The sequence below is a fragment of the Oncorhynchus mykiss genome, chromosome 15, assembly GCF_057628025.1.
Source record: "Oncorhynchus mykiss isolate SJ-2025 chromosome 15, ASM5762802v1, whole genome shotgun sequence".
NCBI classification, from domain to species: domain Eukaryota; kingdom Metazoa; phylum Chordata; class Actinopteri; order Salmoniformes; family Salmonidae; genus Oncorhynchus; species Oncorhynchus mykiss.
In genome coordinates, this window is record NC_143036.1 from 85,407,367 (window position 1) to 85,426,365 (window position 18,999).

Sequence of the window (18,999 nt, forward strand, 5' to 3'; positions counted from 1 at the left end):
CCAGTTAACCCACTGTTCCTAGACCAGTTAACCCACTGTTCCTAGACCAGTTAACCCACTGTTCCTAGACCAGTTAACCCACTGTTCCTAGACCAGTTAACCCACTGTTCCTAGACCAGTTAACCCCACTGTTCCTAGACCAGTTAACCCACTGTTCCTAGACCAGTTAACCCACTGTTCCTAGACCAGTTAACCCACTGTTCCTAGACCAGTTAACCCACTGTTCCTAGACCAGTTAACCCACTGTTCCTAGACCAGTTAACCCACTGTTCCTAGACCAGTTAACCCACTGTTCCTAGACCAGTTAACCCACTGTTCCTAGACCAGTTAACCCACTGTTCCTAGACCAGTTAACCCCACTGTTCCTAGACCAGTTAACCCACTGTTCCTAGACCAGTTAACCCACTGTTCCTAGACCAGTTAACCCACTGTTCCTAGACCAGTTAACCCACTGTTCCTAGACCAGTTAACCCACTGTTCCTAGACCAGTTAACCCACTGTTCCCAGACCAGTTAACCCACTGTTCCTAGACCAGTTAACCCACTGTTCCTAGACCAGTTAACCCACTGTTCCTAGACCAGTTAACCCACTGTTCCTAGACCAGTTAACCCACCGTTCCCAGACCAGTTAACCCACTGTTCCTAGACCAGTTAACCCACTGTTCCTAGACCAGTTAACCCACCGTTCCCAGACCAGTTAACCCACTAGACCAGTTAACCCACTGTTCCTAGACCAGTTAACCCACTGTTCCTAGACCAGTTAACCCACTGTTCCTAGACCAGTTAACCCACTGTTCCTAGACCAGTTAACCCACTGTTCCTAGACCAGTTAACCCACTGTTCCTAGACCAGTTAACCCACTGTTCCTAGACCAGTTAACCCACTGTTCCTAGACCAGTTAACCCACTGTTCCTAGACCAGTTAACCCACTGTTCCCAGACCAGTTAACCCACTGTTCCTAGACCAGTTAACCCACTGTTCCCAGGTCGTCATTGTAAATACGTGTTCTTAACTGACTTGCCTAGTTGAATAAAATATTCAACATGTATAAAAGGTACTGGGCCTTAAGTGCCCGTAGAGGGAGCCCATCAACCTGACATCGTAGCCTGCAGTTGGGGAATAACAACATGTAATGTACATCTGGCTTTAGTCCTATCTACAGGAGGACTCAAATCATATCTATTCATAGCAGTGGAAACTGGATATCAACAAGCTATTTAGGTCAGGTGTGTGTGTGTGTGTGTGTGTGTGTGTGTGTGTGTGTGTCTGTGTGTCTGTGTGTGTGTGTGTGTGTGTGTGTGTGTGTGTCTGTGTGTCTGTGTGTGTGTGTGTCTGTGTCTGTGTGTGTGTGTGTGTGTGTGTATGTGTATGTGTGTGTGTGTATGTGTATGTGTATGTGTATGTGTGTGTGTGTATGTGTATGTGTATGTGTATGTGTCTGTGTCTGTGTCTGTGTCTGTGTCTGTGTCTGTGTGTGTGTGTGTGTGTGTCTGTGTGTGTGTGTGTGTGTGTGTGTGTGTGTGTGTGTGTGCGTTCAAGGGCACCGCAGCGGAACTTTCCACCCTAGAATAGGACCATAGAACTATAAACCACACGATCACTCTGTTTCCAACCGGTTATACATGACATATCAACCTGGCTGGTACATGACATATCAACCTGGCTGGTACATGACATATCAACCTGGCTGGTACATGACATATCAACCTGGCTGGTACATGACATATCAACCTGGCTGGTACATGACATATCAACCTTGCTGGTACAGGACATATCAACCTGACTGGTACCTGACATATCAACCTGGCTGGTACATGACATATCAACCTGACTGGTACATGACATATCAACCTGACATATCAACCTGACTGGTACATGATATGTCAACATGACTGGTACATGACATATCAACATGGCTGGCACATGACATATCAACCTGACTGGTACATGACATATCAACCTGACATATCAACCTGGCTGGTACATGACATATCAACCTGGCTGGTACATGACATATCAACCTGACTGGTACATGACATATCAACCTGACTGGTACATGACATATCAACCTTGCTGGTACAGGACATATCAACCTGACTGGTACCTGACATATCAACCTGGCTGGTACATGACATATCAACCTGACTGGTACATGACATATCAACCTGACATATCAACCTGACTGGTACATGATATGTCAACATGACTGGTACATGACATATCAACATGGCTGGCACATGACATATCGACATTGCTGGTACATACATGCCTGGTACATGACATATCAGCTTGACTGGTACATTACATATCAACCTGACTGGTACATGACATATCAACATGACTGGTACATGACATATCAACATGGCTGGTACATGACATATCAACCTGGCTGGTACATGACATATCAACCTGACTGGTACATGACATATCAACCTGGCTGGTACATGACATATCAACCTGGCTGGTACATGCCATATCAACCTGACATATCAGCCTGACTGGTACATGACATACCAACCTGACATATCAACCTGACTGGTCCATGACATATCAACCTGGTTGGTACATGTCATATCAACCTGACTGGTACATGACATATCAACCTGACATATCAGCCTGACTGGTCCATGACATATCAACATGACTGATACAGGACATATCAAACTGACTGGTACATGACATATCAACCTGGCTGGTACATAACATATCAACCTGGCTGGTACATGACATATCAACCTGACTGGTACATGACTTATCAACCTGACATATCAACCTGACTGGTACATGACATATCAACCTGACTTGTACAACATCTCCAACTAGTTATACCAAAATGACAGCTCCTCCTGGTTCAGAGAGACAGCATGACAGGTTCTGTTTATTCATGATGTTGTGTTTCAGAGGGAGAATGACAGCTCCTCCTGGTTCAGAGAGACAGCATGACAGGTTCTGCTTTGGGATTGTGTTGCCGGGGCAGCCAGTGATCTGAGTGTTGACTTTGTGATTGTCTGATCACTAAAATATTTAGACAATCAATACATAATCAATGATTGCTGATTGTGAGTGTGTGTTTGTTTGTTTTAGATTACGAGACTGTTTGAGTAACTCTTCCTCTCTCTCCCTGAATGTTTCTGTTAACTCTTCATCTTCCTCCTCTCTCTCTGAATGTTTCTGTCAACTCTTCATCTTCCTCCTCTCTCTCTCCCTGAATGTTTCTGTTAACCCTTCCTCTTCCTCTCTCTCTCTCTGAATGTTTCTGTTAACCCTTCCTCTCTCTCTGAATGTTTCTGTTAACCCTTCCTCTCTCTCTGAATGTTTCTCTGAACTCTTCCTCTTCCTCTCTCTCTCTGTGAATGTTTCTGTTAACTCTTCCTCTTCCTCTCTCTCTCTGAATGTTTCTGTTAACCCTTCCTCTTCCCCTCTCTCTCTCTTTTTCTCCTAGTTGGAGCGAGTGGGCGGTCAGGAGGTGGTGGTGTATGACCAGAGTTCATCTGACCCCTTGACTCTTCCCTCGGAGGCCTTCCTTACCGTCCTATTGGACAAGCTGGAGAGGAGCTTCCCTTCCGTACACCTGCTCTCAGGTTAGACACACTCACTCAGCCCGTCATCTTCCTCACTGCCTCTCTCTCTCTCCCCTTCCTCTCTTTCCCTCCTCCCTCCCCCTCCAGACAGCTCACTGAAAATGGCTGCTGACGATAGGACATCTAACTGAAAATGTGGACGTGAATGGGTAAATCGTGGACATGAATGGGTTAAATGAGGATGTGAATGGGTTAAATGAGGATGTGAATGGGTTAAATGAGGATGTGAATGGGTTAAATGAGGATGTGAATGGGTTAAATGAGGATGTGAATGGGTTAAATGAGGATGTGAATGGGTTAAATGAGGATGTGAATGGGTTAAATGAGGATGTGAATGGGTTAAATGAGGATGTGAATGGGTTAAATGAGGATGTGAATGGGTTAAATGAGGATGTGAATGGGTTAAATGAGGATGTGAATGGGTTAAATGAGGATGTGAATGGGTTAAATGAGGACATGAATGGGTTAAATGAGGACGTGAATGGGTTAAATGAGGACGTGAATGGGTTAAATGAGGATGTGAATGGGTTAAATGAGGATGTGAATGGGTTAAATGAGGATTTTTTTTATTTTTTATTTTTTTATTTCACCTTTATTTAACCAGGTAGGCCAGTTGAGAACAAGTTCTCATTTACAACTGTGACCTGGCCAAGATAAGGCATAGCAGTGTGAACAGACAACACAGAGTTACACATGGAGTAAACAATTAACAAGTCAATAACACAGTAGAAAAAAGGGGAGTCTATATATACATTGTGTGCAAAAGGCATGAGAAGGTAGGCAAATAATTACAATTATGCAGATTAACACTGGAGTGATAAATGATCAGATGGTTATGTACAGGTAGAGATATTGGTGTGCAAAAGAGCAAAAAAGTAAATAAATAAAAACAGTATGGGGATGAGATAGGTGAAAATGGGTGGGCTATTTACCAATAGACTATGTACAGCTGCAGCGATCGGTTAGCTGCTCAGATAGCAGATGTTTGAAGTTGGTGAGGGAGATAAAAGTCTCCAACTTCAGCGATTTTTGCAATTCGTTCCAGTCACAGGCAGCAGAGAACTGGAATGAAAGGCGGTGATGTGAATGGGTTAAGTGAGGATGTGAATGGATTAAATGAGGATATGAATGGGTTAAATGAGGATGTGAATGGGTTAATTGAGGACGTGAATGGGTTAAATGAGGACAGAGGACGTGAATGGGTTAAATGAGGACATGAATGGGTTAAATGAGGATGATGAGGCAGTGAATGGGTTAAATGAGGACATGAATGGGTTAAATGAGGACATTAATGGGTTAAAAATCCTTCACTCATGCTGCCAAACATACCCTTGTAAAACTGACCATCCTACCAATCCTCGACTTTGGCGATGTAATTTACAAAATAGCCTCCAATACCCTACTCAACAAACTGGATGCAGTCTATCACAGTGCAATCCGTTTTGTCACCAAAGCCCCATACACTACCCACCATTGCGACCTGTACGCTCTCGTTGGCTGGCCCTCGCTTCATACTCGTCGCCAAACCCACTGGCTCCATGTCATCTACAAGGCCCTGCTAGGTAAAGTCCCCCCTTATCTCAGCTCGCTGGTCACCATAGCATCTCCCACCTGTAGCACACGCTCCAGCAGGTATATCTCTCTAGTCACCCCCAAAACCAATTCTTTCTTTGGCCGCCTCTCTTTCCAGTTCTCTGCTGCCAATGACTGGAACGAACTACAAAAATCTCTGAAACTGGAAACACTTATCTCCCTCACTAGCTTTAAGCACCAACTGTCAGAGCAGCTCACAGATTACTGCACCTGTACATAGCCCACATATAATTTAGCCCTATCAACTACCTCTTTCCCAACTGTATTTAATTTATTTATTTATTTTGCTCCTTTGAACCCCATTATTTTTATTTCTACTTTGCACATTCTTCCATTGCAAAACTACCATTCCAGTGTTTTACTTGCTATATTGTATTTACCTTGCCACCAAGGCCTTTTTTTGCCTTTACCTCCCTTCTCACCTCATTTGCTCACATCGTATATAGACTTGTTTCTACTGTATTATTGACTGTATGTTTGTTTTACTCCATGTGTAACTCTGTGTCGTTGTATCTGTCGAACTGCTTTGCTTTATCTTGGCCAGGTCGCAATTGTAAATGAGAACTTGTTCTCAACTTGCCTACCTGGTTAAATAAAGGTAAAATAAAATAAATAAATAAATAAATGAGGATGTGAATGGGTTAAATTAGGACATGAATGGGTTAAATGAGGACATGAATGGGTTAAATGAGGATGTGAATGGGTTAAATGAGGACATTAATGGGTTTAATGAGGACGTGAATGGATTAAATGAGGACGTGAATGAGTTAAATGAGGACGTGAATGGGTTAAGTGATGATATGAATTGGTTTGATGAGGATGTGAATGGGTTAAATGAGGATGTGAATGGGTTAAGTGAGGATGTGAATTGGTTAAATGAGGATGTGAATGGGTTAAATGAGGACGTGAATGGGTTAAATGAGGATGTGAATGGGTTAAATGAGGATGTGAATGGGTTAAATGAGGATGTGAATGGGTTAAATGAGGACGTGAATGGGTTAAATGAGGATGTGAATGGGTTAAATGAGGACGTGAATGGGTTTAATGAGGATGTGAATGGGTTTGATGAGGATGTGAATGGGTTAAATGAGGACATGAATGGGTTAAATGAGGATGTGAATGGGTTAAATTAGGACATGAATGGGTTTAATGAGGATGTGAATGGGTTTAATGAGGATGTGAATGGGTTTGATGAGGATGTGAATGGGTTTAATGAGGATGTGAATGGGTTAAAGGAGGACGTGAATGGGTTTAATGAGGATGTGAATGGGTTAAAGGAGGACGTGAATGGGTTTAATGAGGATGTGATTGGATTAAATGAGGATGTGAATGGGTTTGATGAGGATGTGAATGGGTTTAATGAGGACGTGAATGGGTTTAATGAGGACGTGAATGGGTTTAATGAGGACGTGAATGGGTTTAATGAGGATGTGAATGGGTTAAATGAGGATGTGAATGGGTTTGATGAGGATGTGAATGGGTTTAATGAGGATGTGAATGGGTTTGATGAGGATGTGAATGGGTTTGATGAGGATGTGAATGGGTTTGATGAGGATGTGAATGGGTTTAATGAGGATGTGATTGGGTTAAATGAGGATGTGAATGGGTTTGATGAGGATGTGAATGGGTTTAATGAGGACGTGAATGGGTTTAATGAGGACGTGAATGGGTTTAATGAGGACGTGAATGGGTTTAATGAGGACGTGAATGGGTTTAATGAGGATGTGAATGGGTTAAATGAGGATGTGAATGGGTTTGATGAGGATGTGAATGTGTTTAATGAGATAAGTTGTCTAAGTCTCTCAGCTTTATTCTGGACCGCTGTCAGACTTAAAGAGAGTCCCAGATGACATTTAAAAGTACCTTTAGATCCGCTTTCTGTGGTTCCTGTCTCACTGTCTCAAACCTGTTAGGAAGTTGTTTCCTTTCAGATATGCTTCCTGTTTCTATGATGAAGTCATCAGGTTGGAACTTCCCTCCAAACTAAGAACACCTGTCACATTAGACTTTATCAGACATCAGGTTATCACAGGACCCCAGACATTATAACTCTCCCTGGAGAGAAGTGAATTATTCTGCTGTTGGTCCTCTGCCCTGACAAACAATACAGTCAAATGTCACTGAATCTAACGACAGGTTCAGTACGTTGCAGTATGGACGTTGATCCGGCAGCTCCACGGTTGCTATGGGGAAGTGACTGTGTTGAAATGAGACTGATCAAACTGTGTCACTCAAACCGCTAAGCTTCCACATCCAGTAGAGTCCCTGTTTATTTCCCACAGAGGAAGGTTCCTAACCCTGGATACAATACACAGCTGTACATCCATCCTGTATGTTATAAATCAGATGGGCTCATCAGTATTGCTGTAATGTGAGAGAGGAGGAGAGAGGAGGAGAGAGGTGGAGAGAGGAGGAGAGAGTTGGAGAGGAGAGAGGAGGAGAGAGGTGAGAGGTAAGAGAGGTGGAGAGCGGAGGAGAGAGGTGAGAGAGGTGGAGAGCGGAGGAGAGAGGTGGAGAGGTGGAGAGGAGGAGAGGAGAGGGGAGGAGAGAGGAGGAGAGGGGAGGAGAGAGGAGGAGAGAGGTGAGAGGTAAGAGAGGTGGAGAGCGGAGGAGAGAGGTGAGAGAGGTGGAGAGCGGAGGAGAGAGGTGGAGACAGGAGGAGAGAGGCAGAGTGACGATGAGAGAGGAGGAGAGAGATGGAGAGAGGCAGAGTGACGATGAGAGAGGAGGAAAGAGGTGGAGAGAGGAGAGAGGTGGAGAGAGGCAGAGTGACGATGAGATAGGTGGAGAGAGGAGGAGAGAGGAGGAGAGAGGTGGAGAGAGGAGAGAGGAGGAGAGTGGAGGAGAGAGGAGGAGAGAGGCAGAGTGACGATGAGAGAGGAGGAGAGATACGAGGACAGATGCATGATGTGGTTGTTTCTGTGAGCTTTAAGAACATTTCCACATGATGTCCTCCTAGCCTGAGTCCTAAAGGGCACCCTATTCCCTATATAGCCCATGGGGCTCTGTTCAACTGTAGTGCACTTACTATGCAGGGAACGGGGTTCCATTTAGGATGGATCCATGGACGAACAGATCTGAAGGAGAGGCTGGAGAGCCATGGGTACACGGTTGCCAAGCAACTAGGACTGGGCTTGTCTGAGGGTCGGCTGGTACAGGTGGCTGGTGTGTGTGTGTGTGTGTGTGTGTGTGTGTGTGTGTGTGTGTCGCTGGGTGCAGAAGGCAGTGTATCAGTATTGTGTAATGGACTCAGCAGGTCAGGTTGGTCCTCTATAAACACTACTAGATAATAATGTACAACACACCCATTCAGTTTGGCTGCTGTTGCTAGGCAGGTTTAGTGTACAATATCAGAGCCTGCTTGTATTGGTTTATGATGGTGCAGGTCTTCTTTGTGAGATTAGAGTTTGTACATATATACATATTCCAATTTTGACGCATCGAAGTTCGATGTGTAACCTCTAGTATCTCTAATACAGTAACCTCTAGGTTCTCTAATAGAGTAACCTCTAGTATCTCTAATACAGTAACCTTTAGGTTCTCTAATACAGTAACCTCTAGTATCTCTAATACAGTAACCTCTAGTATCTCTAATACAGTAACCTCTAGGTTCTCTAATACAGTAACCTCTAGTGTGATCTCTAATACAGTAACCTTTAGTATCTCTAATACAGTAACCTCTAGTATCTCTAATACAGTAACCTCTAGTATCTCTAATACAGTAACCTCTAGTATCTCTAATACAGTAACCTCTAGGTTCTCTAATACAGTAATCTCTAGTATCTCTAATACAGTAACCTCTAGTATCTCTAATACAGTAACCTCTAGTATCTCTAATACAGTAACCTCTAGTGTCTCTAATACAGTAACCTCTAGGTTCTCTAATACAGTAACCTCTAGGTTCTCTAATACAGTAACCTCTAGTTTCTCTAATACAGTAACCTCTAGTGTGATCTCTAATACAGTAACCTCTAGTATATCTAATACAGTAACCTCTAGTATCTCTAATACAGTAACCTCTAGTATCTCTAATACAGTAACCTCTAGAGTGATATCTAATACAGTAACCTCTAGTATCTCTAATACAGTAACCTCTAGTGTCTCTAATACAGTAACCTCTAGGTTCTCTAATACAGTAACCTCTAGTATCTCTAATACAGTAACCTCTAGTATCTCTAATACAGTAACCTCTAGTATCTCTAATACAGTAACCTCTAGTATCTCTAATACAGTAACCTCTAGTATCTCTAATACAGTAACCTCTAGTATCTCTAATACAGTAACCTCTACTATCTCTAATACAGTAACCTCTAGTATATCTAACACAGTAACCTCTAAGGTTCTCTAATACAGTAACCTCTAGGTTCTCTAATACAGTAACCTCTAGTTTCTCTAATACAGTAACCTCTAGAGTGATATCTAATACAGTAACCTCTAGTATCTCTAATACAGTAACCTCTAGTGTCTCTAATACAGTAACCTCTAGGTTCTCTAATACAGTAACCTCTAGTATCTCTAATACAGTAACCTCTAGCTTCTCTAATGCAGTAACCTCTAGTGTGATCTCTAATACAGTAACCTCTAGTTTCTCTAATACAGTAACCTCTAGAGTGATATCTAATACAGTAACCTCTAGTATCTCTAATACAGTAACCTCTAGTGTCTCTAATACAGTAACCTCTAGGTTCTCTAATACAGTAACCTCTAGTATCTCTAATACAGTAACCTCTAGTATCTCTAATACAGTAACCTCTAGTATATCTAACACAGTAACCTCTAAGGTTCTCTAATACAGTAACCTCTAGGTTCTCTAATACAGTAACCTCTAGTTTCTCTAATACAGTAACCTCTAGTGTCTCTAATACAGTAACCTCTAGGTTCTCTAATGCAGTAACCTCTAGTGTGATCTCTAATACAGTAACCTCTAGTTTCTCTAATACAGTAACCTCTAGAGTGATATCTAATACAGTAACCTCTAGTATCTCTAATACAGTAATCTCTAGTATCTCTAATACAGTAACCTCTAGTATCTCTAATACAGTAACCTTTAGTATCTCTAATACAGTAACCTCTAGGTTCTCTAATACAGTAACCTTTAGTATCTCTAATACAGTAACCTTTAGTATCTCTAATACAGTAACCTCTAGGTTCTCTAATACAGTAACCTTTAGTATCTCTAATACAGTAACCTCTAGGTTCTCTAATACAGTAACCTCTAGTGTATCTAATACAGTAACCTTTAGTATCTCTAATACAGTAACCTCTAGTATCTATAATACAGTAACCTTTAGTATCTCTAATACAGTAACCTCTAGTATCTCTAATACATTAACCTTTAGTATCTCTAATACAGTAATCTCTAGTGTCTCTAATACAGTAACCTCTAGTGTCTCTAATACAGTAATCTCTAGTGTCTCTAATACAGTAACCTCTAGTATCTCTAATACAGTAACCTTTAGTATCTCTAATACAGTAATCTCTAGTGTCTCTAATACAGTAACCTCTAGTATCTCTAATACAGTAACCTTTAGTATCTCTAATACAGTAATCTCTAGTGTCTCTAATACAGTAACCTCTAGTATCTCTAATACAGTAACCTCTAGTGTCTCTAATACAGTAACCTCTAGTGTGATCTCTAATACAGTAACCTCTAGTATCTCTAATACAGTAATCTCTAGTGTCTCTAATACAGTAACCTCTAGTATCTCTAATACATTAACCTTTAGTATCTCTAATACAGTAATCTCTAGTGTCTCTAATACAGTAACCTTTAGTATCTCTAATACAGTAACCTCTAGTGTCTCTAATACAGTAACCTCTAGTATCTCTAATACAGTAACCTCTAGTGTCTCTAATACAGTAACCTCTAGTGTGATCTCTAATACAGTAACCTCTAGTATCTCTAATACAGTAATCTCTAGTGTCTCTAATACAGTAACCTCTAGTATCTCTAATACATTAACCTTTAGTATCTCTAATACAGTAATCTCTAGTGTCTCTAATACATTAACCTTTAGTATCTCTAATACAGTAATCTCTAGTGTCTCTAATACAGTAACCTCTAGTGTCTCTAATACAGTAATCTCTAGTGTCTCTAATACAGTAACCTCTAGTGTCTCTAATACAGTAACCTCTAGTATCTCTAATACAGTAACCTCTAGTATCTCTAATACAGTAGTCTCTAGTCTCTCTAATACAGTAACCTCTAGTGTCTCTAATACAGTAGTCTCTAGTATTTCTAATACAGTAACTTCTAGTGTCTCTAATACAGTAGTCTCTAGTATCTCTAATACAGTAACCTCTAGTGTCTCTAATACAGTAATCTCTAGTATCTCTAATACAGTAACCTCTAGTGTCTCTAATACAGTAACCTCTAGTGTCTTTAATACAGTAGTCTCTAGTATCTCTAATACAGTAACCTCTAGTGCCTCTAATACAGTAACCTCTAGTGTCTCTAATACAGTAGTCTCTAGTATCTCTAATACAGTAACCTCTAGTGTCTCTAATACAGTAATCTCTAGTATCTCTAATACAGTAACCTCTAGTGTCTCTAATACAGTAACCTCTAGTGTCTCTAATACAGTAGTCTCTAGTATCTCTAATACAGTAACCTCTAGTGTCTCTAATACAGTAACCTCTAGTGTCTCTAATACAGTAATCTCTAGTATCTCTAATACAGTAGTCTCTAGTGTCTCTAATACAGTAACCTCTAGTGTCTCTAATACAGTAGTCTCTAGTATCTCTAATACAGTAACCTCTAGTGTCTCTAATACAGTAACCTCTAGTGTCTCTAATACAGTAGTCTCTAGTATCTCTAATACAGTAACCTCTAGTGTCTCTAATACAGTAACCTCTAGTATATCTAATACAGTAACCTCTAGTGTGATCTCTAATACAGTAATCTCTAGTGTCTCTAATACAGTAATCTCTAGTGTCTCTAATACAGTAACTTCTAGTATCTCTAATACAGTAACCTCTAGTATCTCTAATACAGTAACCTCTAGGTTCTCTAATACAGTAACCTCTAGTATCTCTAATACAGTAACCTCTAGTATCTCTAATACAGTAACCTCTAGGTTCTCTAATACAGTAACCTCTAGTATCTCTAATACAGTAACCTCTAGTATCTCTAATACAGTAACCTTTAGTATCTCTAATACAGTAATCTCTAGTATCTCTAATACAGTAATCTCTAGTGTCTCTAATACAGTAACCTCTGTCTTCCTTTATTTGATTGGGATGTTTCCGTGTGTCTGTCTTCAGGTGGTTTCTCAGCGTTTTCCCAGCTGTTTCCAGGTCTATGTGAAGGTAAGGCTCTTCTGGCCACGTCCTGCCTGGTCCCCACCTGCCTCTCTCAGCCCTGCCTGCCCCTCAACACCTCTGGGCCAACACGCATCCTGCCTCACCTCTACCTGGGCTGTCAGAGAGACGTACTCAACAAGGTATTAGATATATTACTATATATTATAGCATTCTAGCCAGCTGTATTCCTCCCTCCTCTGCAGGAAGTGATGTGTGTAAAGCATTCTAACCAGCTGTATTCCTCCCTCCTCTGCAGGAAGTGATGTGTGTAAAGCATTCTAACCAGCTGTATTCCTCCCTCCTCTGCAGGAAGTGATGTGTGTAAAGCATTCTAACCAGCTGTATTCCTCCCTCCTCTGCAGGAAGTGATGTGTGTAAAGCATTCTAACCAGCTGTATTCCTCCCTCCTCTGCAGGAAGTGATGTGTGTAAAGCATTCTAACCAGCTGTATTCCTCCCTCCTCTGCAGGAAGTGATGCAGCAGAATGAGATAGCGTACGTCCTGAATGCCAGTAACACATGTCCCAAACCAGACTACATCCCTGAGTCTCACTTCCTGCGAGTCCCTGTCAACGACAGCTTCTGCGAGAAGATCCTCCCCTGGTTGGACAGATCTGTAGAGTTCATAGAAAAGGCCAAAGCCTCCAACGCCTGTGTGCTGGTCCACTGTCTGGCTGGCATCTCCCGCTCGGCAACCATCGCTATCGCTTACATCATGACGAGGATGGACATGTCACTAGACGAAGCTTACAGGTGAGATGATTGAACCCTGTAGGACCATAATAAGGCACAAGGCCTCATGTACACGTCACCTTCCTGCTTATGGACTTGACCACTCAGCAACCACCCCCCTGCAAGTTCTCCGTAACTAAGAGGATACCCCCTCTTCCTGTCTGTCTTAATGAACCCATCTTCACATGACTCCTGATTAAACAACACTGTGTGTCACATGACCCCTGATTAAACAACACTGTGTGTCACATGACCCCTGATTAAACAACACTGTGTGTCACATGACCACATGAAAGGCCCAGCTTGTCATCCTGAATGAAGACACTGCACTGTGGAGGGCTGTAATGATGGCTGTGATGGTAACCTCAGCAGCATCTCTACTGATGTCCTGTGTTACAGTTATAAATGTCCCCTGTCTTGACCCTCTAGGTTTTCCCAACTCTGTAACAACCCAGTGTGTTACAGCATCTCTACTGATGTCCTGTATGTTTCTGTCTTTCCTCTACAGGTTCGTGAAGGAGAAGAGGCCCACCATCTCTCCTAACTTCAACTTCCTGGGTCAGCTGCTGGACTTTGAAAAGAAGATCAAGACTCTTGGAAGGTCGGAGATCAGAGAAACCACCGGGGTCAAAACCTCTCCTCTCCTCCACCCCCCACTAGAGCACGACCCCCCTAACCCTACTCCCAGCCTCCCAGACCCTGCCCTGGCCCTGCTGGAGCCCCTGACTCTGCCGTGTGTCCTGGCCCCCTGGCCTCCAGAGGAGAGGCTCCTGGCCCAGGCTCTCCAGGGGCTCCAAGGCCTTCAGCTGGACCAGGGGACGGAGGACAGCGCTGCCCGGCTGAAAAGGTCCTTCTCTCTGGACATCAAGTCGTACAGGGAGCCAGGAGGCTGCAGCAGCGCCCCCATGAGGCCGTACCCCCACCCTACATCCCACCCTGGAGCCCAAGACTATTATAACCCATCCGTGAGCTTCAAGGAGCCTGCAGGGAAACCGTATCAGTTCTCTCCTGTGAAGGAGATGTCAGAGCAGTCTACACCTGAGCCGAGCCCTGACAAGGAGCAGGACGACGGTCCCGCAGACCCTGCTGATACGTCTGCAGCTCCCACTGCTGCTCCTGTAGTCTCCACCACTACCAGCACCACTACCACCTCCAACCAGCCCAGCATGAAGCAGCCCAGCCAGGCTAAGCCTCCTCCACCTCCCTTCTCCTGTTCCCAGCAGCTCCACCGTAGTGGCAGTATGGAGGAGAACTCTAACCACACCCCTCACACCACTGGCTTCCTGTTCGGCCTATCGCGTTCCCAGCAGCACCTGTCCAAGCCCGCCCCTAACCTAGGCTCCGCCCTGAAGGGCTGGCACTCTGACATCCTATTGGGTCCCGTCACTGTGTCGTCGGGGGGATGGTACCTCTCCGAGTCACACCACTTCTACTCCACCTCCGCCATCTTAGGGGGCGGGGCTAACATTCTGGGGGGTGGCAGTGTGGCGGCGTACAGCGTGAGTCAGGGGTTGGAGGAGGTGCGGCGGCGCGGGCGGCAGCGGAGCGGCGACCACGGGGACTCACGGAGGAGCTGGCACGAGGAGAGCACCTTGGAGAAGCAGCTGAAGAGACGGAGCTGTCAGATGGAACTCGGAGACAGGATGAGAGGAGGAGGCGAGACTAGATCCAGGGAGGAGATGGGGAGTCACAGCAGCTTCTCAGGAAGCATGGAGGTCATAGAGGTGTCCTGAGAGGGACATTCAATATGGCCTCCAGTCCACCCCTTACGGAATCATTGATTTGAATGGAGACGTCCGTTCTAGGGAGTATAACCTCCTCAGATCAGACCCATGTTGAGGGGAAAGACTTGTTATGGACCCATCTTATTATCCCACTAGGGACTTGAACCTTGAGTTGATTTAAGCGGCTCTATGTGTACTTGTGTCGCGACAGTTGGCATTAATGTAGTTGAACTTTGACCTGGAAGCAGAAAGCAGCTGTGTGACGATGATGAATGTGATGATGAGGTGAACTCTGAGAGGACTGAGACAAACTGAGTCTTTTGTTTGGATGAGTGTTCATCGTTTTCATTTATTTCTGAATGTTGATGATCGTCGTCAAGGAGCAGTAGATGTCTGCCTGACGTTGGATTCATGGAGCTTTTATGAAGCCTTATAAAGTCTTTATGAAGCCTTATGAAGTCTCTATGAAGCCTTATGAAGTCTTTATGAAGCCTTAAGAAGTCTTTATGAAGCCTTAAGGAGTCTTTATGAAGCCTTAAGGAGTCTTTATGAAGCCTTAAGAAGTCTTTATGAAGCCTTGTGAAGTCTTTATGAAGCCTTAAGAAGTCTCTATGAAGCCTTATGAAGCCTCTATGAAGCCTTATGAAGTCTTTATGAAGCCTTAAGAAGTCTTTATGAAGCGTTATGAAGAACGCGATCAGAGATCCTTGATAGCCCTGTGTCAAATCATCCAATACCTCACACATCCAAATTAGAGGCTTCTCCTGTTCCTCTGTCTTCTTCTGATTGACAATTCAAATCTCAGGTCTTATTTGAGCAGCAAGAAAAGATGCTGGAACAACTGAACAGTTCCCGAACAGTTCCCGAACAGCTCCCGAACAGTTCCCGAACAGCTACCGAACAGTTCCCGAACAGCTCCCGAACAGTTCCCTAACAGCTACCGAACAGTTCCCGAACAGCTACCGAACAGTTCCCGAACAGCTACCGAACAGTTCCCGAACAGCTCCCGAACAGTTCCCGAACAGCTCCCGAACAGTTCCCGAACAGCTCAGTTGGTAGAGCATGGTGCTTGTACCCCAGGGTTGTAGGTTCGATTCCCGGGGCAGCCCAGACGTAAAATGTACGCACGCATGACTGTAAATCACTTTGGATTAAAGCGCTATATGATATATTATTAACGAACGGTGTGGTTGTGGGTTTTGTCTGATACCTGTGGTAAAGGAATGATATAATGACTGATACCTGTGGTAAAGGAATGATATAATGACTGATACCTGTGGTAAAGGAATGATATAATGACTGATACCTGTGGTAAAGGAATGATATAATGACTGATACCTGTGGTAAAGGAATGATGTAATGACTGATACCTGTGGTAAAGGAATGATATAATGACTGATACCTGTGGTAAAGGAATGATGTAATGATATAATGACTGATACCTGTGGTAAAGGAATGATGTAATGACTGATACCTGTGGTAAAGGAATGATATAATGACTGATACCTGTGGTAAAGGAATGATGTAATGATATAATGACTGATACCTGTGGTAAAGGAATGATGTAATGACTGATACCTGTGGTAAAGGAATGATATAATGACTGATACCTGTGGTAAAGGAATGATATAATGACTGATACCTGTGGTAAAGGAATGATATAATGACTGATACCTGTGGTAAAGGAATGATGTAATGATATAATGACTGATACCTGTGGTAAAGGAATTATGTAATGATATAATGACTGATACCTGTGGTAAAGGAATGATATAATGACTGATACCTGTGGTAAAGGAATGATGTAATGATATAATGACTGATACCTGTGGTAAAGGAATGATGTAATGATGTAATGACTGATACCTGTGGTAAAGGAATGATGTAATGACTTATACCTGTGGTAAAGGAATGATATAATGACTGATACCTGTGGTAAAGGAATGATGTAATGACTGATACCTGTGGTAAAGGAATGATATAATGACTGATACCTGTGGTAAAGGAATGATATAATGACTGATACCTGTGGTAAAGGAATGATATAATGATATAATGACTGATACCTGTGGTAAAGGAATGATATAATGACTGATACCTGTGGTAAAGGAATGATGTAATGACTGATACCTGTGGTAAAGGAATGATATAATGACTGATACCTGTGGTAAAGGAATGATGTAATGATATAATGACTGATACCTGTGGTAAAGGAATGATGTAATGACTGATGCCTGTGGTAAAGGAATGATGAAATGACTGATACCTGTGGTAAAGGAATGATATAATGACTGATACCTGTGGTAAAGGAATGATATAATGACTGATACCTGTGGTAAAGGAATGATATAATGACTGATACCTGTGGTAAAGGAATGATGAAATGACTGATACCTGTGGTAAAGGAATGATATAATGACTGATACCTGTGGTAAAGGAATGATATAATGACTGATACCTGTGGTGAAGGAATGATATAATGACTGATACCTGTGGTAAAGGAATGATATAATGATGTAATGACTGATACCTGTGGTAAAGGCTTTGAATAAGTTCTGACCTGAACCCTGTCCTGAGACCAGTGGTCCCATCCCTGACCTGAACCCTGACCTGAGGTCAGTGGTCCCATCCCTGGCCTGAGACCTGTGGTCCTGACCCAGACCTGAACCCTGACCTGAGACCAGTGGTCCCATCCCAGACCTGAACCTTGTCCTGAGGTCAGAGGTCCCATCCCTGACCTGAGACCAGTGGTCCTGACCCAGACCTGAACCCTGACCTGAGACCAGTGGTCCCATCCCAGACCTGAACCTTGTCGTGAGGTCAGTGGTCCCATCCCTGGCCTGAACCCTGACCTGAGATCAGTGGTCCTGACCTGAGACCAGTGGTCCTGACCCAGGCCTGAACCCTGACCTGAGATCAGTGGTCCTGACCTGAGACCAGTGGTCCTGACCCAGACCTGAACCCTGACCTGAGACATGCGGCTGTTCAGCTCCCACAGTGTGTGGACGTGTGTGAGAGATAGTAGGTCTGTTATGGGGTTGTTGTTGCTGTGTCAGAATGTAGCTCGTTTTACAACAGACAATGTGGACATTTGGATGAAGCTGATAAGCAGTAGATGTATGTTGACTGTTGAAATAAAATCTGAAACGGTACACAACATGTGGTTTATTTTCTAACATTGACACGCTGAACTTTAACCTCTGTAATACAATCTTTTTCATGATCAATGTCCAGGAAGATGAGTTTTCTTCACCGTCCATCCTACAGGCCTGGGACAAAGCCATGAACAACACTTTACAGTATGAATCATTCAGCATCTCTTGAGGCTCTACAGTTGACATGGTCTATGGTTGAACCCTGCCTCTAGCCCTCTACAGTTGACATGGTCTATGGTTGAACCCTGCCTCTAGCCCTCTACAGTTGACATGGTCTATGGTTGAACCCTGCCTCTAGCCCTCTACAGTTGACATGGTCTATGGTTGAACCCTGCCTCTAGCCCTCTACAGTTATGATAGGTCTATGGTTGAACCCTGCCTCTAGCCCCTCTACAGTTGACATGGTCTATGGTTGAACCCTGTCTCTAGCCCTCTACAGTTATGATAGGTCTATGGTTGAACCCTGTCTCTAGCCCTCTACAGTTATGATAGGTTGATGGTCTCTACTGTGATGTGATGAGGACCTCTACTTACTGTGATGAGGACCTCTACTTACTGTGATGAGGATCTCTACTTACTGTGATGTGATGGGGACCTCTACTTACTGTGATGTGATGAGGACCTCTACTTACTGTGATGTGATGAGGACCTCTACTTACTGTGATGTGATGAGGACCTCTACTTACTGTGATGTGATGAGGACCTCTACTTACTGTGATGTGATGAGAACCATCTACTTACTGTGATGTGATGAGGACCTCTACTTACTGTGATGTGATGAGGACCTCTACTTACTGTGATGTGGACCTCTACTTACTGTGATGAGGACCTCTACTTACTGTGATGTGATGAGGACCTCTAGTGGTATTATATTGTTACTATAAAAGATGGAACGTGTGTGTGTCCAGGGCCCG

The 18,999-nt window shown here is 43.3% G+C and overlaps 1 protein-coding gene across 1 annotated transcript in view; it reads left to right on the forward strand.

Annotated features, from left to right (window-relative positions):
* Positions 1–18,082, forward strand: part of dusp16 (dual specificity phosphatase 16) — a 76,714-nt gene extending 58,632 nt beyond the window's left edge. Inside the window, exons 3-6 of the mRNA XM_036945522.2 lie at positions 3,442–3,580; positions 12,437–12,615; positions 12,944–13,227; positions 13,715–18,082. Coding sequence (XP_036801417.2) covers positions 3,442–3,580; positions 12,437–12,615; positions 12,944–13,227; positions 13,715–14,939 — 1,827 coding nt within the window. The 3' untranslated portion in view covers positions 14,940–18,082. The remainder of the gene's footprint in view (positions 1–3,441; positions 3,581–12,436; positions 12,616–12,943; positions 13,228–13,714) is intronic.
* Positions 18,083–18,999: the final 917 nt, after the last annotated feature.